We start from the raw sequence: 25,807 nt of genomic DNA on the forward strand, positions 1-25,807 counted from the left end.
ACCAGTCTGAATAAACTAGTCTGAGAAGTGTGTAATGAAGGGCTCTGGCATGGTCATGAGCAGTCTCCTCTTTGACTCTTTGTTATGGCTGTGCTTTATTTAAGCCCCAGTGTTTATCATCCTGAGGGATTGTGTCTCTATTCAGGTACTTGGAAAACCAGGGGAGAAAATGACAGACACCTGTAGCCAGATTCAGTTTTAGAGCAGGGTGGGGAAGATGTGGTTCATAGGTTACTTGAATGTATTATCAATAGATAATAAAAGAGAATGAAAATTTATTTCTATCTTTTAGAACAGACCGAACTTAATAGAGTGTCAAATTCCAACAACAAGGATTTTTATCTCCACTGCAAAGGTGGGAGTGCACTGGACCATCCGGTTCCTTCTCCTTCGTCTTCCCACCCCACTCCCCAACCTGGGCCTTGAACTTAATATTCATCTGGGACTTCAGAGACATAAATTTAATTTAAAAGAAATGTGTGCCCTTGAGACTGGTTCTTCCAGATTGCCATTACTACTCCTGACCTAGCAGAGGCCCCAGGGTGATCTCTAGTGCGGGAATGCTAGCGTTCCCCTCTCCTGCAGACTTGTCAGCCTTATAAAGTGGCAACTCTGAAACACCTCTTGGGGTCTACTTCTCCATTTGTTACTTTCTTGTGCAGCTTTCTGATGATAAGTTTCACTGTATTGTGTTAACATCTACCTATTTTGTTCGGTGAAGTACAGTGGTGTAACTGATCTCTGAACTACTGCATCATGTGATACTTAGTACCTTAATTATCTATATATAAAGGTTTTCCCAAGTATACCTAGTTTAGTAGGAGGATATGTCTACTTGCCATTAAAGGTCAACTTCTTACAGAATTCTTTCATTTTTATTACACTAACAATACAGTTTCTCCTCCTTCCATCACTACAAAAGGAAGCTATATGTATTGTTTACAATACAAGCATCCTATTTGAAGCTGCGTGGGTGGGAAGCAGATCCCTGAACAATGTAAGCATATAGCAAGGTTTTGTTTTTCATATCCGAGTCAGCACGATTCTGAGAGTTAGAAATCATTGAAATTATATATAGTAAGATTTCACTTTGTCAACACGTTATTCATGTCAAAAATACTTTACTATTAAAACTTAGGGACTTCCCTGGTGGTCCAGTGGTTATGATTTCACCTTCTAGTGCAGGGAGGGTGGGTTCGATCCCTGGTCGGGGAGCTAAGATCCCACATGCCTCAAGGCCAAAGAAACAAAACATAAAACAGAAACAATATTGTGACAAATTCAATAAAGACTTAAAAAAAATGGTCCACATCAAAAAAATCTTTTAAAAAATTCACTATTAAAACTTAGAATTTGAAATTACGAAGGAAGAAATAAAAAAGAAAATTTAATGTCTGTGAACATTTTAAAGTCAGATAATCAGTCATAATTATAAATATACAGTACCTAGATTTGAGTTTATTTAGGGCATTTTGGCATTTAGTCAGGCATTTTGATATTTTTGTCTTCCTTAATAGGGCAAGAAAGACGTGGCTCAGATTTTCAACAATATTCTCAGAAGACAAATTGGTACAAGAACTCCTACTGTTGAATACATCTGCACCCAACAGAATATTTTGTTCATGTTATTGAAAGGGTATGTATAAAGTATAATATAATAAGATTTATATTTTTGACTTGAGAAATAAAAAGGAAAGATGGTCTTGGGCAAAAACAGGATGGTGAATGTCAGAAAGCATTTCCTTTGTAGTTTCATCAGCTCATTTTCCCGTAGTTCTGGAACACATTTCCCTCCTTAAAATTTAACCTATGAGCTAAACTGAATTTGAAAATGCCCATGGGATTTTAAAGTTAGGTGAATTGTGAGCCTTTATATTCTCAAACCATACATGACTGAAGGAAAAAATAAGCCCTCTGGGGCTTCCCTGGTGGCGCAGTGGTTGAGAGTCCGCCTGCCGATGCAGGGGACGCGGGTTCGTGCCCCGGTCCGGGAGGATCCCACATGCCACGGAGCGGCTGGGCCCGTGAGCCACGGCCGCTGGGCCTGCGCGTCCGGAGCCTGTGCTCCGCGGCGGGAGGGGCCGCAGTGGTGAGAGGCCCGCGTACCTCAAAAATAAATAAATAAATAAATAAAAATAAGTCCTTTGTGTCTTATTTCTGTTCTCTAAGATGTAAAAACCTTAATTGTTGAAATATCAGCTAAATCATGTGTTTAAAGACATCTTCTTTGGACGTACATGCACACTGTACTGCAGCAAAGGCTTCCCAGTAAATGGAGCTTGGATGCTATATAGCTTAACCTTGTTCAGTCAACAGTCAACAAAGTACATGTTTATGACGTACTTCCCTTTGCTTTTCACCTGTGTGTGTCCACTCACTAACCCACTTAATTTGGTAATTCACAGTGCATCTTCCTGGAATTACTGTTGGACTAAGCAGGCATTTATCTTTGGGTAGCCTGTCAGTTTCAAAAAAAAAAAAAAAAAAAAAATCAAACAAAAACCAAAAAAGCCTTAAAACTAAAAGTTAAAAAAAAAAAATCCTCTTCTCCCTCATCACGGATTGGCAAGGTAACTCCTGTTGTTTCACACCAGAGTTGTTTGCCGGCTCTGGGTATGTGTGCACTGGTGGTGTTCTGTTAAATTGGCGGGCAGCTGTTCTATTGGCATGACTGGTGGCGTGAATCAGCTCGCTCTCCTGCCCCAGCTTTACAGCTTGCCTCACTCTGATGCATATCTCTGTGGTTTAACACTTCCCCCAAGTTCAAACTCGTTTAGACAAAGCATGAGTCAGTGCATGTGTTGGATGCCAGCATTCTATTTCCTTCTTTCTAGTTCTAACTATCTATGTTGCGTCTTCAGATGTTGCCATACGGAATTTTTGGCATCTGATTTTTTGTTGTATCAATCCAGAGCTGCGTGTATGAACATGTAGTGAGTAGTCTGAAATTTTAGTGTTCTTAGAGCAGCTGCCAAATGCCTTTGTGTATTTTTAAAGCCAGTCTTCCTTTTTCCATAGAAAGCAGCGGTTATTAAAATCTATGAATTAGTTAACTCTGCCTGTGTTTTCACTTTAGAGTGGCCAGGGGTATGATATGAATGTTGTTTAATGTCATGTAAAGTAAGACTTTTGAAGTAATATTTAAAGAAAGGTTTCAAGCTCTCAGCTGAGCTGACCAGAGCAGAAACTTCAGCTTAGGGAGGCAAAGAGAAGCCACTGGTGTTGGGATCCCACAGAAGCTGTCCCCCCACCCCTTACAACCCCTTTCCTACCTGTCACCAGGCTTCAACAACTACTAACACTTATTAACATTCTTGTTTCATCTATTCCTTGCCTCCTGTTTCTCCTCCTCAAACATAACATCACTTCAGTATGCATCCCTAGTACATAATAAAGGATTCTTCAACATAACCATAATATCATTTAAAAACCTAATATTATCTAATGCCCAGTCACTGTTCAGATTTCCTTGATTTTCACCAAAAATGTCATTTTTCATTTTGTTTAAATCAGTTTTCAAGCAAGGTCCACAAACTGAATTTGGTTGATATGACTCTTAACTCTCTGTTAATCTATAATAGTTCCTGCCCCCTTCTTTTAACACCACTTATTTGTTGAAGCAACTGGGTCATTTGTTTTGCAGGAAAACCACATATTTGGGATTTGCATTCTGTGGTTTCACCTGTAACCGTGTTCCTCTATCCTCTATTCTTTCAAGTTAGTTTGATTAGATTCAGCTTCAGTTTGGGGGGGGCAGGAATTCTTCATGAATGGGATTGTGATGGGATTGCTTCCTGTTGGGCAACGCAGATTGTCCTACTTCTGGTGATACTTAGATTGATCAGTGGATGTAGGCGTTGTCAGTCTGTCCATTATAAAGTTCTCCATCAACCCTTCACCTAATGGCTTTAGTATCCACTGAGGATCATTGTCTAGGTCCAAAATGGTGATTTGCTAATTCTGTTATTCCTTCTCTGTATATTAAATGTGTTTCGTTCCTCAGCAGTGACTCCTATAGGAAAGACAGAATAGATGCTTGATTTTTTCCACTGTATCATTTTTTAGTATAATCAATTGGTGCCCTAGCCACTTCCTTAGATGAGCAATGAGTATGTTATTGTCTTAAGCACCATTATGACCTCAAGTTTTAGGGGGTTTTAAAATATATTTGATGTGTCTCAATCCATTGCAGTCATTATGACCAAATTTTTATGTCCAAATTGCCCCGTCTTGGGCTATTGAGAGCTCCTTCAAATTGGCTCCTATGTCCTTTTGGCAACACCCCCATTCATCTTTGATGGCTTCCTTGCTGTCTGGCACAAAATGTCCCTTGCTCATTTTGTACAGATCCTGCCTCAGACCCGGAAACAGCCATTTCTTCCAGGGACCCTGTTGAAACTACCAGTTTAAGATGTTTCTGCTTTTTTGGGAATTCCCTGACAATCCAGTAGTTAGGACTCGGCGCTTTCACTGCTGAGGGCCCAGGTTCAATCACTGGTTGGGGAACTAAGATACTGCAAGCCATGCAGTGTGGCCAAAAAAATAAAAAATAAAAAGATTTTTCTGCTTTTGTTGATTAATTAGTTTGGACTACTTTAACGCAGTGTGATTATCCACTCAGGCTATAAGTATTGGCACTTTGATGTTAGACATTTGGCAGAGTTATGCTAACAATATTAGTGCATTTGAAAATAATCCTGTTGCTAGTGTTCGTCTAAATCTGGAGCGGTCATTCTTCCACTGGCGATTGAAATGTTAACGTGCTAACAGGTTGTGCAGCGTAACTGTTTACCTTGTACTCACTGGTTTACATTTAATCGTTTAAGACAAGCTTGACAAACTGCCATCAAAACCTGCCCAACTTGTTGTGCCAAAGTGTCTTACCCTTGTCTTTCTAGTCTCCTGCCTGTTACAGATCAGCAGAGATGAATTGTATGATCAGCCATGTTGTGAGCAGACATTTTAATCACCTAAGAGCCAGTAAGCATTCTAGCTGCCATGCCATAAGTGATACAAAGGAACGTGGTTTTGATCTTGTTCAGGATCTGTGATAAACATATGTACGACAGAAGGATAATTCTACTAGATAACACTACTAGTGGATTTCAGGGGATAAAATGTGGGTTTAGTCAATAAGGCAAGAGTTGGTAACAGAGATAGACTTAGGATTGAGGTTCCAGATGGTTTCAAATTTGCATAGGCAGAAAAAAGAGTGAGTACAAGGGCAGGAATGAACACAGTGATTGACAACAGGAAGGAGATAGTCGGAGTATTTTATGGCATAGTGGGAGAGGAGTTGTACCAGAGGAGTAGCTATGATGTGGGGACGCCTGGACATCAAAAGCCCAGACGTTTGTCTATTTGATTAACAAGAAGAAATCATTATAAGCTCCTAAGCTGGAAAGGCTATTGATAACACTGGTCGTCAGATAGATTTGTTAAGACAGAGCTTGAACAAAGGTGCTGGTTAGGGGTCACTTGAGTGACTAGGTGTGACTTCATGCAGCACTGGGAATGGATAAAAGAAAATGAAACAAATATTGCAAAGAAGTATTTAAAAGGAGTGGTGATATTGAGGATGGGAAGGTTGGGAGTAGGTAAAGAGGGGAAGGTTTAGAACTGTGCTGTTCAATACTGTACCTACTGACAACACGTAATTATTTAATTTTAAATTAATTTAAATTAAATGCCATTTAAAATTCAGTCCCTCAGTCATACTAGCCAGATTTCAAGTGCTCAGTAGACGACATAGTTACAGAACATTTCCATTATCAAAGAAAGTTCTGTTAAACCTGTTTTAGACCCAGGTATCTGAAGCAAAATAGTGATGCCATATTAGACTTGTAGAGTTTATGGTAGGCCTTTAACTGAAGTTGTCCAGAAGCAACAGAAAATGCCTAACTACAGCCCAGGGTAGATCTGAGCTGGGGCAATTTAGGAGCCGTGGAGGGAACCATGAGATCGTAGGAGCGTTCACTAGCAGGCCAGAGGCAACAGAGGAAAGACCTCAGCCAGGCGAGAAATAGAAACAGAGGAGGCAGGAAGGAGAGCTGGGAGAACTTTTCTTTTTTTAAAGAGAGAGACGCAAAGATGTGCATTGTCAGGAAATTAAATAGCAGAATTGATGAGAAAAGACCATTTGTTTTAGCGAAGCGGAGGCATTTACTCGTAAAATGTTAGGAAATGGATTCGATGGCAGGAAACTAGAGGACACTGAGTGGGGAGGAGATTAAGCCCGTGTGTGCAGCTTGAAAGCAGGTGGAGGAACAGAGTGCTGTGTTGGAGCAGAACGGCAGAGTCCAGTCCGAGGGATTTGATGTACATCAGAATGGAAGAGTCTGCTGGGCTGAGAGGAAAACAAGGTTCTCTTTCTGATCACGGGGAAGGAAGAGGCCAGAGACATTGAGATGGGTGTAGAGGAAGGCTGTGCGGAAAGCTGATGAGGGATGCCGTGGAGTCCCCTGTGTCCTCTGCGAGAGCCCTCGGGCCATCCCTGACTAGGCACTTGGTGACATCCTTTGTAGCATTTATGTGTTGCTGCCAACGGTCTTGAAAGTACTATTTTGAGTACTGAATTGAAGCAATGAAATATAAATGCGGTATATTTGATAGACCCGTTTAGATACTATGAACTTTAGGAGACTATTTTGCTTATTTCATATTGTTTTTTCATTCAGCTTTTGGTTTTTCTGAAGTGATGAGAGCACCACATGTAAAACTAAACCCTATTTGGAGGTGTGACCCGGCAGACGTCTCTTCAGATCTTTTAGCTTAAGTAATGAGCCTTTATTCCCATGATCGCTCTCACAGCTGTTATTTTTCTTTGGGTTGAAGCAGTCACCACCAACTAATGTGTGTGTGCCCTCTGGACTGAACCCCTCTGAGCACATATTCTACTCTGAGAGAGATGCATTTCGTAACCTGCTCTTAATTAGGACACGTCTGAAACTTCCTGTTCTAAAAATTGGAACTGTTAGAGTTTTTAAAAGAACAGTGATGGGGGAAAAAAGCAGTCATCTTTGTCTTTTCTTTTTGCAGATATGAGTCTCCAGAAATAGCTCTGAATTGTGGAATAATGTTAAGAGAATGCATCAGACATGAACCACTTGCAAAAATCATTTTGTGGTCAGAACAGTTTTATGATTTCTTCAGATATGTCGAAATGTCAACATTTGATATAGCTTCAGATGCATTTGCCACATTCAAGGTAACATAAAAGCTATAATATTCTAAGTATACATACAAGTGAGATTAACAGGGGTGCTGTTTTTCCTAAACCTTCTCTACCCTCCAAGTCTATACATGGCTGCCCTCTAGCGGGAAGAGAGAAGATATATTTAAATGTGTATTGTGACTCAGGCATACGCAGTAGAGTCACAGCTTAAAAAGGGTAGAAAAGTTAGATTCTAAAGTCTGTCTAAAAGGAAAAAGTCCTGTACGGTCAAAAGTACACTTTTCTGTTAAATTACCCATCAAGTACAGTATATAGATATGCAGTACATATGAAAATCAGATTTTTCTCCTGTGTTGGAACATACTGCAGCAGTTTCTTTGATTAAGCATCAGACAAAGTAGTTGGCTTCTGTTCAGGGCTGTTGTTAATTTGCAGTATACCAGAACCACACTCAGGACAGAGATTTCTCTATTGTGGACAGGCCCAAGGGCACAGTGGACTTCTCTCTCCCATCTCCTGCTCAGGCCAGAGCTTGAGCTTATTAAACACAAGGGGTGGGGGTGCAGAATCACCAGCACTACTCCTCCCCCCCACCCGCCTACCTTGTCTCCCTGTTGTGTGTTTGTGTAAATTAAATACACAGATGATATGATACCACTGTACAATGTGCACATTTTTGTTTTGAATTGCAAAGTTCTGTGCTGTTTAAGGTATGTAGATAAAACAGTAATGTTTATTAGTGTTTTTCACAATGAGAGCAAGCCTTTATACGTTATATTCCCTTATGTAAAATGTCTGACCTCATAAGTGAATATTTAGAACTGTAATTTTAATATAATCAGAATTTAATATACTAACCTGCAGACTACTGTGCTCAGAAACCATGAACACTGTTACGGTGAGAAGTGGCCACTGTTTTTGTGAAGGTTCACTTTTATGTATAAAGAGCCATTGAGATAATGAGCACATGTCTTGGTCTCTGAATAAAATTTGTCCCTCAGAGCGAATGAACACCCTCAAAATGGGATGAAAGCCTGGGAACCTGGCCGCCTAGGGATTGTTAGAGAGGATGTCAGAAGACCTCAGATATTTATACATTAACGTACAAGGCAAAATGAAATGAATTTGAGATTATAACATAGAGTGGAAATACGACATCTTAGGTATCACTGCACTTGGTGGGATGGGACTCATGACCTGGGATATATTGATGGAAGGGGACGCCCCATTCAAACGTAGCAGACCTGTTAGGAAGGGAGGTGTAGCAGCACCATGTGTCAAAAAGGGGTGCTCCTGGGCGGGAAGAAAGCCAGAAGCCTGAGCGTGGGGCACTCTGGGAGGAGGAGGGTGAGGGCAGAGGAGAGGAGCAGCCGTGGGCTCGGGGAGTGCAGCCGGACCGCCTAACCAAGAAGAGGACACAGGTCACACGCTCTTGGCACAGGTGGCTCAGAGGTGAGGGAGAGGTGCTGACAACTCCGTGCCACAGATGTGAGTCCCCGCTTGGCCTGGCTGGTAATTCCATCTCAGTTAGGGTTGCTTCTCTGAATGAGATTCTCACCAAGAAGAAAACGATGGTGATGGAATCACTGTGGGTAAAGCAACCCTGTCGGGTCGTGGTAGCCAGAGAGGAAAGGATTAGGCAGAGTCAGGCAGGTATTCCCTACCTGAAGAAGGGAAACTTTACAACCAGGTAGGATTCTAAGGATGAGCTCTAGAAGAGAGAGCAGTGAGGAGCGAGCGTGGCTTCTGTATCTCAGCCGCTCCTGATGACTCAGAAGGGCAGAGCTAGTTAAAGAGCCTCCTGAATGGAGAGCTCTGCAAGAAGCAAAGTTACGTGGAGCCCCAAACTGAGACAGTGTAGGAGAGGCGCAGACCTACCGAACACACCGAAGGTGCCACCCACCCCTCCTTCAAAAGTCTGGTCGGCTCTGGTCTCACCTGCACACCAGAGGTGCTGACAGGAAGGGAGGGAGGACCGCTCCTCTTCTGTTTGCTAATGTCTTCTTTGCAAAGAACATTTTTAGAGCAGAAAAGAATAGATGGTTTGTGCTCTCCTTCGAGACTATGACCAGAGCTACCTTCCCAGAAAGTGCACTCTACACACAAAAACTTTGAAACAGGGCTTCCCTGGTGGCGTAGTGGTTGAGAGTCCGCCTGCCGATGCAGGGGACACGGGTTTGTGCCCCGGTCCGGGAAGATCCCACATGCCGCAGAGCAGCTGGGCCCGTGAGCCGTGGCCGCTGAGCCTGCGCGTCCAGAGCCTGTGCTCTGCAACGGGAGAGGCCACAACAGTGAGAGGCCCACATGCCGCAAGAAAAAAACAAAAAAAGCAAAAAAACAACTTTGAAACAAATGCAGCTTATCCATAACCCTGGATTTAAAGTCCAAGGAACAGGTGCTGAGTCTTAAAAGGAAATTAAAACTACCTGCGTGAAACATGTTTAAGATTCATAGCTTGAACGAATGGGGTTCTGAGATGGTAAATCAGTGGCCACATATTTTTTTTTGAGGAATTAAGGAGACGGGGAGGGACATCAGAAGGCCAACAAATATATTTCCAATTTTCCAGAGTAAAAGAAGGTAGATTCCCCAGAGAGACTGGTGGAGCTCGATATTATACCTGTGTAAGGTACTAGAAAGTATTGCTAAAGAGATGATTTCTGAGCATTTTGGAAAGGAAACCGTGTACCCACAGCCAGCATGGATTCACTAAGAGTAAGTTCAGTCATACTAATCTCATAGACGCCAGTAGATCAGGGGGCTAAGGGCGTGGCTGCCTGGATTCAGTTCCCAGCTCTGCTGCTGATTTAACCTCGGTCTTTTCATCTGTCAAAATGTAGGTAATACTAGTATGTCAGGGTTATTGTGTCTTCACATAGTATGTATGCAGTGAACAGTAGCTATTAGAATTATTTCTTTATGACAACGTGGATATATTAGATGTTGAATAATTGTACAGGTCTGTTTTCATGGAAACAATGAAAAGGTAGGAGCTAGATGGAGTTTCAGGGTAGCAATCATAATTAATTGAACGCCATATCCATAAGGAGCCAGAAAATGGACTGCCACCCTCTTGGGGCAGAATTCTTAGTGGATTTGTCTTTACTCAGCACAGCTGAACATTTTTATTAAAGACTTACAATGTATACCGTATACCATGAAGGGATAGAAAGCAGATAACAGAGATCCTGAAATAAGGCTCATAAAGATCCAGAGAGGCCAGAGGATAGCGGGCTGAAATTAAATATGGATGAACTGAGGTCTTCCTCCTGAGGACTCAGCTCTGTTGATATGAGATGTGGGAGTCAGGCATAATAGTAATAGGTAACGCTAGGTGTAATCGCTACAGAGTGTGATAATGACTAAAAGGCAGGTAACGTCATATCATGCTCAACCCTATGAAGGAGATGCTGTTATTATCTCCTTTACAGATGAGGAAACTGAAGCCTAGAAATGTTGGGGGAAGTCAGACCACAAATGGGGAAGCCAGAGTTTGAACCCAGGCAGTCTGACTAGAGAGCCCACCCTGAGTAAACAAAATTCTGAGTACGTCCAGTCAGATTAAACAGTATATGATGCTGCTGCCCTGCCCCTAAGCTACCTGTGACCACATAACGTGTGACCTAAGGAGCTGTCGATGGTCTCACCCCACTATAAGCTTATAAGGTAACAACACATAAATGTGTTCCATTCCAGGCGCTACACTTTAAGAGGCACATAGACAAATAGATGACTTTCAGAAGACAGTAGATGGTGAGGGGGACTGAGAACCTGTCATTCGAGGAGTGGTTAAAGGAACTGGACGTATTTAGCCTGAAGAAGAGGAGACTCGGTAGGGACTTGCGTGAGAGCACTGCTTGGATTTAAAGTGGGTCCTAGAGAAAATGTACTAAACCTAGTTCTGTTGACTCTGACAGTTTTCTGGAAATAACCTGGGGATAGGTTTTGACTCTCTAGCACAGGAGGAACTTTCTGACTTTCAGAGCTCCAAAGGTGAACCACACAGTTGGAAGAACTGAGTCTCTTGTCCTTGGACATAGACAGTCATCAAGTACGAAATTGGGCCACATGACTTGCCAAGCCTCTGTGAAAATAGCCCCCGGGTGAGCAGCATTTCTTCAGGGATTCCAGGGCTGTCTTTGTGACATGATGTTTGGGACCCAAACTCACATAACTTTTAGGAATCTTTTAAATTCAGCCCACCCTAAAAGTTGGCTGCTCAATCTGCTGGACTTGGGAGATGACCCCTGACCTTCCTCCAGGTAATGCCAGGGTCTCGGCTATACTGGAATTTAACAGGTTGGGAAGTCAGAAATCATGTTCTTTCTGTCCCCCTGCTGGCTGGCCCAGCAGCTCTGCTGATCTGGGACCACGTGCATCCTGTCCGCTCTGGGGGTCGCTTACCAGATGCTGGCTGCATGACCACTTGCCTTCGTTTTCTGATCTGTCGGTTTCTGCCCCCCCCAACCCCCACCCCAGCCTGGTTTGAGTTCTCCAGAGCTCTCGGCTCTAGTTCCAAGGGTAAGGTCTTCTCCCATCTCTCAGGAGACAGAGGCTCTGCGCAAGTTCCCACTTCCTCTCTTCCCAGCTTAGTATCGGCCTTTTTACTCTGTGCCCACTCCAAGCAATTGCTCCTTCCCTGCTAATGTTTTACTCTCCTTAAAGAAGGGCTGCTTTAGCAGCCTCAGCACCCCTTTCCAGTCTCTCCTACCCCAAGGCCATGGAGATGTGATTCCTAGATTGGCAGTGGTTTCCTGAGCTTCCTGGTCTCTTTAAACCAGATGATAACAAGTAGAATCTCTGATGGGGAGATGTTTGAGGTTCCCCCTTGTCATGTGTGGCCCAACTGTGAGCCTCTTGCTGCTGCTGGAGATACAGCTTTCAAGGTAAATAGTCACCTTACTCAGACCTAAAGAAAAAAACTCTGGCGCAGCATATTTAGGATCTTTGCTTTTCAGAGTAATACTTTCTACCTACCTGTTCCTAAGAAACCAACCCCAGTGGAGAGCCGTTGTCTCTGAGACCCCTTCCCTTGGCATTCTCTGTCGTCATATCATGACAGAGCGGTGAGCACCTGGCTCCCGGCTCTGTACTTCCTCACAGTGGCCTTCAGAAAGACCCAGCCACAAAAAAGTAGACGTGACACTCAGTCATGCATGGATCTAGCCACAGCAGTCCTTAAATTCACTTTTTCGTTGTTCATTCAGTTCATTCCACAAGTCTCTGAGTGCCTGCTCGTGTCTTTAGGTCCTGAGGTTCAGCAGTGATCTCTTTTTTTTGGCCACACTGCACGGCTTGTGGGATCTTAGTTCCCTGACCAGGGCCCCCTGCAGTGGAAGTGCAGAGTCCTAACCACTGGACTGCCAGGGAATTCCCGGTTCAGCAGTGATCTGTCCAGACAAACGCCTGCCCTTGAGGCTCCTAACTCAAGGGAGACCGTCATAGACCACACAGTAGCGTGTTAGAGGCGGGACACACTCTTTAACAAGCATGCTTGATACATTCCCTTAAAGTTCTCATGTTCCTGTCTCCCTCACATCTCAACCCATGGACCAATAGATAATATAAATTCTTCTAGCCCTGCCATCTCCTCCTTCCCATACGGGGAAGCCTCATAGCATTTCTTTCCAGATGCTTGAAGGTACTCAAACTCCAGGTTTTCTAATTTTGCCTGTTTAATCCCCAAGGGGGATTTGGGAAAAATTGGGTAGACCTTCCATGGGCGTAGGACACATACCCCATCCAGCAGTTTGAACACCTGTAAGTCTTTGGGGTGGAGTTAGAAGCCTTCTTAAAAGCATACTTTGAAGATTGCTTAATGTGCTGTTTTCCCAAACATGTTCCCTGATTCTGTTGGTTCATTCATTTATTTATTAAATATTAAGCTCTTACTATGTGCTGGATACTGCATAGGTGCTGGGGATTCAGAAATTAGTAAAAATAGACATGACCCTTGTATTTATAGACTTTACAGCCTATCGTGAGAGAGACATTAATAAAATAATCCCACAGATGTCAAGTCATAACTGTGACCATGCTTTGGTGCCAGTGACCAGTCAGGAAGGGTCCGCCATGGAGGTGATGTTTGAGTCGAGGTCCAAAGGTTGGAAGTAACTAGGCCAGGGGAAAGCCTGTGCAAAGGAGGCCTTTCAGGGAAGGGTGCTAACAAGCAGGCAGCAAAAGAGCTCCCTGCAAAGTCTCTTGAAACCTGATGGATCCCCATGAGGGAACCAGAGCTGTAGCATTTTCCTCATTCATTGACCCTGGAGCATTCCTTCAAGCATTTCTCAGGACATACTTCAGGAAACACTAGTTCATTGTAACCTGGGTAAGTCCAACGTACACAGCAAAGAAAACAAGTTAAAGGAAAGTTGGTTTGGAGAAAGGGGATTATTGGCAGTGACCTCTCCAGTGGGCAGCTCTAAAGGAATTTAATTCATTAATTCACCAAAGATGAATTGGCTGTTCCTGCTGTGACGTGTTTCCATTCTTGTTCCCACCTGGTGAGACCAAGGCTAGTTCATTGCTAACTTCTATGTCCTTGAAGGCAAGGACCATATCTTTTTGTCTTTGTAGCCCCAGCACCTAGAACTTTATCTGGCACATAGTAGGTGTTTTCTGAATGAATGATCCTTGAGTTGTTTCCAGGGAAATTCATGGGGTGAGGCATAAGCTCTATTTCATAGGGGTGCACAATTGGACTCTAGGTCATACTAACTTTTGGTGCTACATGTTTGCAGCATTAGTCTGCTTACTTAGGAGCTGATGTTTATAATATGATGGGGCTTTTAAAAACCATTCTACCTCTAAAAAAGATTGCATTCAATATGAAACTGAATGTAACTGAATTTAGGAGGAAGAAGATGGAACCTCCAGTACTTTTTCTAATAAAAGAAATGTCCTCTTTTGCCACCAGGAGAAGTATACTATTTGACATTTTATCACAACCGTTTACTTTTATTTCATTTCAATTCTTGATTCCCTTTCTTTGAGTTTTTATCTCCATTGCCTTATCAATTTTTTTTAAAATTTTTCCTTCTAAGAGCTGTAGACCTGTGACACTCAATCATTACAATCACAATTTGATTATTAATGATTTTATTTGCTCTTACATAGAATCAACATTTTCAGTACAATTCATGCTCAAATGTTTTTAAGTATAGTAATTTTTAACAACAGTTTTTATCAGGTAAAATGGCGTGGAATGTTTAGGATTCTCTTTTCTAAAAGAATTTGAATGCCAAACAACTGTAAAAAGTGTATTTTCTTTTTCTAGGATTTACTTACAAGACATAAATTGCTCAGCGCAGAATTTTTGGAACAACATTATGATAGAGTAAGTACATGAAACACTATTTTAAAATAGCACATTGTAAGTTTTGTTACCAGAAATGAAAGATTTTAATTAGATTTTCTACCAGAGTATGTATTTTGGAAATACAATGTTTTTAATTGGTGCTGTAATCATTTCTCTACTAAAACGAGGTATGGAGCATTATGTGGTCAGAAACAGAATTTTATCTTTTTGACGACACACTGCCCTTTGCATCTTTTTTCGCTTTAGAAGAGGAAAATAAAGCACTTTGCTGGTGAATGATAATATACAGTTAAGATAAAAAGAAAATTACTGTCTGGCTTCTTATCTTCCCCTTACTTTCCGTTAGTTGCTCACATTCCTGCTGCTTACAAGTAGAGAGGAAGGGGGACAGCAGCGGGTAGATGGGCAGAACTCTAGCCTAGAGGACACAGCAGCCAGTTGTGCCCTTGCTCTGCTGCTGACTCCTTTTGCCCAAGACCAAGGCCCGCTGGGGGACTCAGAAGTCTGTCCTTATTTGTAAAAGGAGGACAATGGATTAGCCCAGCCTTAAGGCCCCCCCCCCAGATTGAGCTATAGTAGTAGAACCCCCAGAAGTTTGTGACTAGTGCTGGGTGCTCTGATAACCTGGTTGCCCTTGATCCTCACAGCAGTAGTGTCGTGTGTTCTCTCCCACCATGTGTCATCTCTGCTCTCCACGATTCCCACGAGCACTTCCTTATGCCGTACTAGTTTAATGTAGGCATTGTCCAAGATCTCATAGGTGCTCCTGGAGAAGTTATGATAGTAACAATCCACTTAAAATGTCTGTCTCTCCCCCAGGATTGGGCTTAGGTTTTCATTCTTCCACTAGTTGTTTGAATTTTTAAAATCCTGGGTATTGTTAATACTTCATTGTTCACTGTGCCATTGAACTAAATTAGAAGATTCTTGGAGGCAAAACCTATCTGTGCTTTCTAATTCTCTTGTGTTCCTTTTCCCGTCTTTCCCTCCCACTCCCAGTAACATCATAACACAGTGCTGAGTACATAGTAATTCCTTCATAAATAGCCTCATCAATGGCTTAAACATAGCTGGTCATTTTTTTTTTTCTGCCCGTGTACATTGGGATGTGGGTGTGTTTTTTTTTTTCCTGTGCATTTGTTGGTTTAAATTGGAAGCACAGTCATTTTGTTGGTGCCTTTTACAGTAGTTAGAAGCGTGGGCTTTGGCACCAAACTGCGTGGAGTTTGGCTTCAAGTCCCAGCTCCACCGTGTGCTTCCAGCTCTTGGGCAGCAACCTTCATTCACCCTCTGTGCCTTTAGGATCTTCAGCTCTAAAAGAAGGCTCATAATAGCACCTTCTTACTACTGGGTTGCTGTGAGGATTAGATAAGAATGTGTGTGTCAAATGCAAGACACAGTGCCTGGAACACAGTAAGCATTTAATAAACATTAGCATTATTATTTCTATTACCACATGGTCTCAAAGTTTTTTTTTTAATTAAACATATGAGTAGCTTAATTTAAAACCTACCAAAGATAAAAACTAATTTCCCAGAAATTTGCTACTGGCAATGATGTCGCTTTAATTTTGCAATAAAATATTTTCCTATATGTTATTAATGGGTGACATAGGTTAACAGGATTTTAGCAAATTTATGTGCGGCAGCTGACAGAAGTATGCACGCAGTACACTCAGATCCAAGGAGGAGAAGGAAATGGGGAGGTGCGGGCAATTTAAATTAAGCCGAGGTGGAGTTACTGTGCAAAAACACATGCTCTAAAACCTGTACACTTGACTCTGCGCTTTCTAATAATTAAAGCATAGAGGGAAACAAAACCAAGGAAAAGCTCACAGTTTCTGTAAAGCTTGTTCAAAAGAGACAGCCTTTTCTAGCACTGGGACCTGGGACAAATTTCTCCCATCGACATTCGTAGACGGGAATTGAATTACAGTGTCATGTAGTGGACGCAGTCACCAAGCGTGCCTCTGCAGTAAATAGAATGCTGAACTAAAGTGCGCTCACGGAGAGCAAATCTTTGAGGGGCCCAAACAGTGCCTGACCTCTGTCTCTCCTAGTCCTTTATTGCTGGCCCAGGGATAAAATCTAACCAGGCAGTTCTCCTTGAGAATAATTTCTTGCAACCAAGCTTACCCTAAAAATTATGCAGCAGAAAATCTTAACTTGCATTTTCTGTCGAGAACTTGAGGTGTTCCTGTTTCTGCATTATTGATTAAAGGCAGACCCAATTGTTTGATCATTGGCTTGACGATCATTTGAGAGAAGGTAGGGTTAACAGCCATCTCTGAAGAGAGAAGTTTTAGTTGCTTGCATACTAAATAGATGGCCATCCTACCTCTGCCTAGAGATAAGCAACAGAATGAATGCATAGGCAGTTCTGGTTAGCTCTAAACTAAGGGCTGGAAAACCTTTTCTCTAAAGGGCCACCCAGATAGTAAATATTTGAGGCTTCATAGCCATGCAGTCTCTGTCAGCTCTCCTGTCTGTTCTACTGCAAAAGCAGCCATAAGGAGTTCATAAACTGAATTTATTTACCATACACAAATGAGCATGGTTGCGTTCCTATAAAACTTACATAAAAACAGACAGTTGGTTGGATTTAGCCCATGAGCTATAGTTTGCCAACCCCTGCTCTAAACCACAGACGAATGGCTGATGAGAACCCATCATAAAGAAAAGGTAGAAACAGTCTTCGCATGGACAAATTACAAAGCAGGCATCCTCTACCACCCACCACAACCAAGGAAAGGTCTCAGTAAAGCACTGCTACCCAGCGGAGTCATACTAGTACTGCAAAATTTTGGAACTTTTAAAACCTGTCTATAGTTAAAACAAAGAGCTAACTGGCCTTCTCTTCTAACTTTTGGGAAGTGTGGCCCTAGGCCTTGTGTGCCCCTCACTTCTGTTTCCCACCTCCCTGCTTTCCTCTGCTTCTGCTCCTTACCATTCCAGGGACACTGGTCTTGTTAGGGAGCACCATTTGGTAAATCTAGCGGACGCTCGTCAGCTCTTAAATCTGCTTCATTTTGCCCTTTCCAGGTCTTCGCTCATGCTGTGTTCTTCCCTTTTTATCCCCCAAGAGTATCTTCTTCTCCTCCCCATTTCTGAACGAAATCTCTCCCATTAGTCAAGTTTGAGCTCACGTCCTACCTTCTGTGGGACACCTACCTATTTAAAAGTGCTGAATTTCTTCTCTCTTCTATTTTTATTAATTTTCTCTTCTTGCTTTGAAAGAACAGGCAACTTTTCTCTTTGTGCTTGTGCTTTGGACTAGTTGAGTTGTAAAACATAGGAATTTTCTAATCTAACACCAGGAAATGGGAGCTGACTCAACAGTGAGAAAACAGTGGGGGGAAAGGGAGTTATGTTGTGTGCATATGGAGTTTGGACAGAAGAGGACCAGATTTAAGCTATATGCGCACCTGGCTAGACCTGGGAAGGGGGCCAGGAGCCTTCTTTGTGGAGGTAACCAGTGGGTATCACCTTGAGGACAGGTGTGAAGCAGACAGGAGGGGCTGAGCTTGGGCAGCGATTGGCCTTTGTGCTGTTAGAAGTTTGTACTCAAGCTTTTTAATGTTATTACTGGTCTTTAAAAAAATAACTGATATGTGTTTTCTTGTCTTTTAGTTCTTCAGTGAATATGAGAAGTTACTTCATTCAGAAAATTATGTGACAAAAAGACAGTCACTCAAGGTATGACAGATTATTGAAGTAGTTCATTTCTCTCCACCCCTTATTTGAAATGTGTGTTTGGGGTAAGGGAGATATGGTGCTATGGGTTCTAGGCCTTTGCAGGGAAAATACATTTTCCCATGGTCAAGATTTTTGTGGAAAGGAGCGGGCGGGGTTCAGCAGCGGTTCACGCAGGGCAGCTGCCCCTGCTCACCTCCTCATGTGTTAGAGACACCAAAATGGAACGTGCAGAATTTTGAAGAGGATTTAATCACTTAGTAGTGAGGTATTTTAGATTTGGGAGTCTGTTGTTAAAACTTAGAATTGTATCACCGAATTGAAGGCACTGCAGGTGTTTTGCTGCCCAGAGTGCTGCCCAGATGGCACAAGCTTGCTGTGTGAGGGGAGGGGAGTGGCCGTGAGCAGTGACACTGTGAACCGTAGACGAGTTTGGCTGCTTTGTATCAAAATAGGTTGTGGACAATTCCATCTGAAACTTAAGTAAAGATTTAAAACTCTAGAACAGGGTTTGGCAAACTACCAAATCCAGCCCACTGTGTATTTTTGTAAATAAAGTTTTATTGGAACGCAGATGCATTCTTTTATTTACACATGGTCTGTGGCCGTTCCGGCTACAGCAGCAGATTTGAATTGTTGCCCCAGAGACACTGTATGGCTAGCAAAGGAATGGATATGAAGCAAGTCTTTCATTCCTACAGTTTCTCATGAACACATGGAGAAATTTTGAGGACCAGTGGTACTCTAAAAATGTATTTTAATTTGTACTCTCTTTTTTACTGCCACATTGGCATTTATTTATCCCTATATTTATTTTACCAGCAAATTTGTATTCCCGGTACCAAGCTTCAATTTTATTTATTTGTTTGTTTGTTTTTCTTTGTTTGTTTATTTTGGGCCCCACTGCATGGCTTATGGGATCTTAGTTCTAAGACCAGGGAATGAACCCTGGCCCTCGGCAGTGACAGCGTGTGGAGTCCTAACCACTGGACCGCCAGGGAATTCCCCCAATTTTTTATTTTTATGTCCAAAGAAATTCTTTAAATTTCTGGTCATCCTTCTCTAGATAATCACATTGAAATGAGTCATTTTCCGTATTTCTTTGGTTTCTGTGACAGAAAATGAACACCCAGTAAGTTTATACATACTTAATACTATCTTTTGAGCCTCTGTAAGAGTAAATACTGGGCTTCTTACTTTGAGAGTTGTATATTTTGTGATTCAGATTTGACGTGAAACCTATCTGAGCTTTTGAATTCTTCCTCTAAATTCTTTATAAATCCTAAGTAGAATAAATTTGTTTTCTTGCACATCAGGTTATTTTTGATTTACTGTGATGGCATGTTATTTATCTAGAGATTAGTTATCTGGAAACTTCAAGTATCTAGAACATAGCCAGGCACCCAGAAAGGAATTAATAACAGCAAGTAAACCATGGCAGAGTAGCGCTGTCCATGCGTTTGCCTTCCCTTAGACCTCACTCCATGTCTCTTACTAGACTCGGGTCCAACATGCTTTGCATGTATTCATGCTTTTACTTCTCACTATACTCTCATAAGATAGAGGTGCCATTATCCACTCCCATCGTACAGATGATAAAACTGAGGCACAGAGAAGTTACATAACATTCTCAAGGTTACAGAACTCACAGGGAGCAGGGAGTCAGGACTGGAACCCAGGCAGGCTGGTGCCGGGGGCCACGCTCTCCACTGCTCCGCTTCTGCCTGGGTCCACAAGGACCGCAGCTTGGTCCCTGTCCCCAGGCAGGTTATACCGCCTGCACACTAGTCCTTGACTAGAAGTTGGCACCCTGACAGCATGAAGAGGTGACTGCTGGCTTCAGAAAAAGAGAAATCCAGAACAAACAGGGACGATTTTAAAATTAAGGGCTGATACGGTATAGTCAGCTCCAGAGAACTCAGGAAGCACAGACTTAGCGGAAGGCACGGACTTTTTTTTAGCTTAATTAATGTCATTTTTAGTAACGAGGAGTCACTAAGAAAAGCTTAGAGTATCTTCAGGATACCTTGCGTAAGAAGGAACAGAAAAGTATTTGTTTTTATAAACCTTTCTGAATCAGATAAGATAAAAAGATAAGTTTGGTGTGTTTAGGGGTAAGTATGTGGAAAACTTTGTACATGAAACCCTTTGTCCTGTAAAGTTCAGATAAATAAAATAAAAAATAATAAAATTATTTTTAAATTAAGCTAAGGTATATAGTTACTCAGTAACTTATCGTCTGACCAGTTTCTTTCACTGAGATAACACAAATGCATATTTAAAGAATAGGTTCTGACAGTCTCAGATTCTGGGCCAAATGTGACTTGAATGTCCTCTTCAGAGAGCAGAGAGCACCATAGGTTTAAACCCCAGAAGAAAAGGTAGGTGTTCAAACAAATAGGAGGCACTCGTTAGCTTTTAGGTCAGAATTCAGTTCAGTTCATCAGTCTTTTGAGTGCCTCCTAGTGTTCTGTGCTTAATAATGATGTTTATTTAATGAATTGTTTTTAAAGCTTTGGTTTTACTTCAAATCTTAAATGGTAACGGAAGAGTAATTGTTTGTCTTCTCAGCTTCTCGGTGAGCTACTATTAGACAGACACAACTTCACAATTATGACAAAATACATCAGTAAACCTGAGAACCTCAAGTTAATGATGAACCTTCTACGAGACAAAAGCCGTAACATCCAGTTTGAGGCCTTCCACGTTTTTAAGGTAGAGTACTAAAAGCATAAACACTAGTTGTTCATCCCATTTCATTTACAAATTACTGAAGTTTTATTAGGTTCATTTTGGTAATCTCAGTGACCCAGCTCAGTTCAGTCAATTTTCATAGTTGTGTGGTACAACATTTAAACAAAAATAGACCCAGAAACAGGGTATATACCATTTGCATTTGGGAACGAGGAAAGTTTATTTGTAGAGGGGTGTCATTTATCTTTGGCATAGAAGATTATTAATCACTAAAGGGTAATCCATTTCTTAATGCTTTCTTTCCATGGAGCTTTTTGTTCTTAAAATCCATTCTGACCTCCTCTGCCCAGAAATAACTCCTGCTCATTTTATTCTACAATCAAAGTCTATATTTAATACCAGCTGCTGAGTTTCAGAGCATGAGTGAATATGTCAGTCCTTTTTGTGCTAAAACATGTAATTCTCCCCCTTTTTTAAATTGTAAAATAAGGTCTTCCAAAGCGAACACCTCTGAATTAATAATCCTGGCTTCACCACAGGCCCCAGGGAAGCATTGGATGGGTATAGCATGTGCTCTGCTCAGTGCAGCATAGATGTCCCCGTGTCTTGTTCCTTCCCTGTGGCTGATGTTGATTTTTCTCTGTGCAGGTGTTTGTAGCCAATCCTAACAAGACGCAGCCCATCCTAGACATCCTCCTCAAGAACCAGACCAAACTTATAGAGTTCCTCAGCAAGTTCCAGAATGACAGGACCGAGGATGAACAGTTTAACGATGAGAAGACCTATTTAGTTAAACAGATCAGGGATTTGAAGAGACCAGCTCAGCAAGAAGCCTAATTTCCTATAAACATCAAAAATATTAAATCCAAATTCAGCATTTGCTGTTATAGCTATTCAGCATCAGGCACTGTTATCGACTCATGAGGAACATTACTGCTAATCTGCTGTTAAGTGAACGGTTTTCATTTTACCTTGTTTGTTTTTTTTAGTCCAAGTTGGAGAACGTAGCTGCTGCTTTCTTGCACCCTAGAGCACACGTGGACTTTTTCTTGATCTTTGTGTCATTTCAGAATTCAGAGACTCCGTTTGCTGTACAAGTTCTGAACATGGCTAGGTTCATGAAGGCAAATGCATAGATGATAGTGTGTGTTAGGGGAAGAGGGCACTGATATTATCAGAGCAACCTGCTTGTTTGCATTTATCTTTGTTAAAGATCTGGGTGTGGATTCTTGGTAAGATTATATGCCTTCACTAATGGAAGATCGTGCAGAGCTGTATTTGAAATCATAGGGGAACTATTTCCAAGATGTGAGCTTCTTGGGTGGATAAAGTTGACACACGAATAAATTGATACTGAAACTTAGCAGCTTCTCAAAATTGTGAAGCTTTGTAAGGTCATAAGGAAAATGTATATATGCTTTTCACAGCTTTCTAGAATTTTTTGACATTTGATTTTCTTGAGACTTGTAAACCTGGATATGTTGAAGGGTATTTGTTAATTTTACTTTTTGAAGGTATTTTAAAACAGTAGAGCTAGCAACGACACCTCGCATTTCATTTCAACAATGCTTACAGTTTCCTTTTGTATATAATTCTTAGAATGCTCATTTCTTTTAAATGATTTAATTTGTACAGCAGAGGAATGTTATTGTATTAGTATGTAACTATTGCCTAATATTGAGTTTTTGCAAAAAATGAATGCTCATCTGTAATTGAAATACTTCAGATCACCTGAAAATGCTGATTTAACATTTAAGTATCACAGCATTAAAAGAAAAAGTAAACCAATCCTTTGTATTCAGTTATCCAATGGGGTGCCATCAGTAGGCTACAATACAGACTTGGAACTCAGTCAGCTACACTTTCCTGCATAATACTGGCCTTATTCACTTAAAATGAGTCATGAGTTCTCCAGATCGATGAATGATACCGATTATGCTAAATTAACGCCGATTCTTTGTGTGTGTGGGAGACCTCTGTAGAGAGCACCTTTTCTTTCTTAAAGTAATCCAGTACAATAGTTGTGAAACTGAGTAATTAAAACTTTGGCTTCTCTTAGGAAAAGAAGAGTTCCTAGTCATAGGTGTCTTATGGGGAAATTTATTTTTTTTAATGTCCTGTTCCTTAATGCTGCAAATTATCAGTATTTATAAAGTAACTGATTTTGCACCACTTTTTTGTTACTGTGACCACAGCAGAACAACGTCTCCTAGAATATATCTATGTAAAGTTATTAGAATGGTATCTGTTCATCTTAGTGATATGAAGATCACAACTAACAACTTACAAATCAGAGTTTGCCAGTTCGAATTCAGCATGGCTGTAGCTGATTAAGAAATTTATACAATTATTCTTTGCTAGCCTCTCTTACTAATTGAATTATTTATCAGCCAGTAAAGTGAGACTCCCAATTGATGTTTCAGCAGGCTTTAAGATCTCCTTCTAGGAGCACCAGTTAGGAAAACAGCTCCAGAAAACATAGATGTATTTTATTCTGTTTAATTGAAATGGCAGTCTACACTTATAATTGGTTTTCCTGAGGCTGTCTTTACCAAAATCTGTGTAAAATAATTCATGTTTTTCTGTCGGAACTAGAGAAAGCAATCCAAGCTCCTTGAAATGAAAATACCCAAGATGTTTAGGAAGGCAGACTTGGCTGCGATGCATCATTCTGGTTCTCGTGGTCCAGTGCCGGGTATCTGGATTCCGTGTGCAAACATTAATTACACCAAGTGGAAGCAAGGTTTCCTTGCCAAAAGCTGGTTCTTAGAACTGGAAACAACAGCTTCCACTTGGGCAATGCTGTCATAGTACTAGAGCCTTGGTGTGGAAGACGGGGGTGCAGCGTGTCAAAGAAAACACTGATGTGTTACTATCGCATTGGAATCTGGGGATAGTTAAGACTTTTGGTGTTTTGTTTTTAAAACAAAAATGTGGAAACATTCAAAGTTGAAAAGCTGCATTTGAAGTTATGATCATTTAATATATTCATATTACCAAAACTGTTATACTGGAAGTGGTTTCTTTTTGTGTTACAAAGGTTTCATTTTACGTAAGTCAGTTACTCAATGTGATTTTTAACCCTTAAAAAAGGTGGAGATGTATACAATTGTTAACAATGCCATGGAAGCATTTCCTTTCTCTTGAGGAAAAGTAACTTTCTTATCAGATTATCTGGCTGGCCCTGTAATTTAAATTAAAATAAAAATTTGGAGAAACAGCATTGTTGGTTTTTTGCTTTTATGATGTCATAGATAAATTCATTTGTGTCACTGAACAACACCATCAGGAGACACACTAGCACGAACTTTGTCACAAACTGTACCCAGGAACAGTTAATACACAAGTCTCTAAGTCTTTTTTTCTCCCCCTTCGGGGTTTTATTTTTGTTGTCAAAAATGTGGTTTTCATGTAGGTCATAGCTTCCTGGCCCTTCCTTTCACAGTTTAAGCCTTATACAAGCGTTGCTTCTTAGACCGTAGCATCTGGGGAGTAGATCTTGTCTCTGGTCCTGTGATTATTAATACGCTAAGATAAAAGTGAGCACTTGGCAGGACTATTTATAAATTACTTGAGTGAAATTATATTTTCTTTCTTTTTTCGGAGTGTGTGTGTGTTGGGTCTTAGTTGCTGCCTTGAGGTGCGGGAGCTCAGTAGTGGCCCTGCGTGGGCTTAGCTGCCCAGCAGCACGTGGGAGCACGTGGGACCTTAGTTCCCCCACCAGGGATTGAACCCGAGTCCCCTGCATTGGGAGGTGGATTCTCTACCATGGGACCACGGGCGAAGTCCCTTGAGTGAAACTATAATGAAGGTTGAAAGAACTATGGAAGGAAGCACAGTGTTAAACGGCACCTGCAAGGAGGTCCGTCCTCCAGGCCACCTGCTAAGACGTGGCACACAGCCCTGTCCTCCAGGTTTATTGTAACCCTTGTCAGCGGATGGGGTCTTCATCCTCCCCGACGTGTTCTTGCCAAAAGCACTTATCTGAAATCCGAGTAACAGCGTTTTGCTTGTTATAATCTCTTACAGGCAGTTCAACCCACGTGTCTTGTCGCGCTTCTCCAAAGACGACGGCGGGACCAGGGGACGCTGCCCCTCCTGAGGGTGAGCGGGGGCGTCACGCGGAAGGAGGGTCCACACCGAGGCCTGGATTCGGGCTCTCACGCGAGTTCCACTTCCTCCTTCAGCCCCCCGCCCCGCCCCCCGTCCCCACGCCCGCAGCTGAAGTTACCCGGCCTCTCCCTTCTTCATCTGTGAGGGTGAAACAGACCGTGGTGGCGAAGGCTCGCGGAGGGCGGCCGCGCTCACGCGCTTGTTCTGGAAGCGGGAGCCGCCGGAGACCGTGAGTCCCCGCGCCCAGCGCGCCCCGCAGAGGCCCCGAGGCGGGGCACCGGCCACTCCCGTGTCCTCCCCACACCTCGCGACCCTCCCGCCTGAGAGGTGAAGGCACGAAGGACGAGGTGAGACCTCCACCACAGTCTCAAGGTGCTCCCTCCCGCCGAGCGGCGACCCCACTTCCGCCACCAGCAAGCACTTCCGGTCCCTCGCAGCCGCCGGGCATGCAGGCCCAGACGGTTAACGCGACCAGAGACTTGCAGCTTCTCGCACGCACTGCCGCCTCCCGGAGTTCACGCCTTCCGGGGCGCCGGCTGTGGCTGCGCGGGCTGCGCGGCCCGCGCTTGCACGAGGCCCCACAGTGACCCTCGGGGGATGGCGCAGCCCGGGTCCCCGCGTGGCCGTCGGGCGGGGGCCTCACACCGGGCGTCGGCTCCCGTCCCCGCTGCGGCGGGAGGGTGCAGCGCGTGCACGGAAGGCCAGTGTCCGCGCGCTGCCCGGGGACCCTCCCTCGGTCCCCAAGCGTGGCGAGCAGCGGTGTCTGCGCAGGAGGTCGTGTGCTCTGAGATGATGGAACACGTTTCTAGGTAGCGC

General features: G+C 42.6%; 1 protein-coding gene across 1 annotated transcript in view; it reads left to right on the forward strand.

Annotated features, from left to right (window-relative positions):
• Window positions 1–24,101, forward strand: part of CAB39 (calcium binding protein 39) — an 87,839-nt gene extending 63,738 nt beyond the window's left edge. Inside the window, exons 4-9 of the mRNA XM_081242233.1 lie at window positions 1,518–1,636; window positions 7,039–7,207; window positions 14,451–14,510; window positions 18,122–18,187; window positions 20,756–20,899; window positions 21,527–24,101. Coding sequence (XP_081098359.1) covers window positions 1,518–1,636; window positions 7,039–7,207; window positions 14,451–14,510; window positions 18,122–18,187; window positions 20,756–20,899; window positions 21,527–21,715 — 747 coding nt within the window. The 3' untranslated portion in view covers window positions 21,716–24,101. The remainder of the gene's footprint in view (window positions 1–1,517; window positions 1,637–7,038; window positions 7,208–14,450; window positions 14,511–18,121; window positions 18,188–20,755; window positions 20,900–21,526) is intronic.
• The last annotated feature ends 1,706 nt before the right edge of the window (window positions 24,102–25,807 follow it).

The sequence above is a fragment of the Mesoplodon bidens genome (assembly GCF_964165515.1).
Source record: "Mesoplodon bidens genome assembly, chromosome: 8".
Taxonomy (NCBI): Eukaryota; Metazoa; Chordata; class Mammalia; order Artiodactyla; family Ziphiidae; genus Mesoplodon; species Mesoplodon bidens.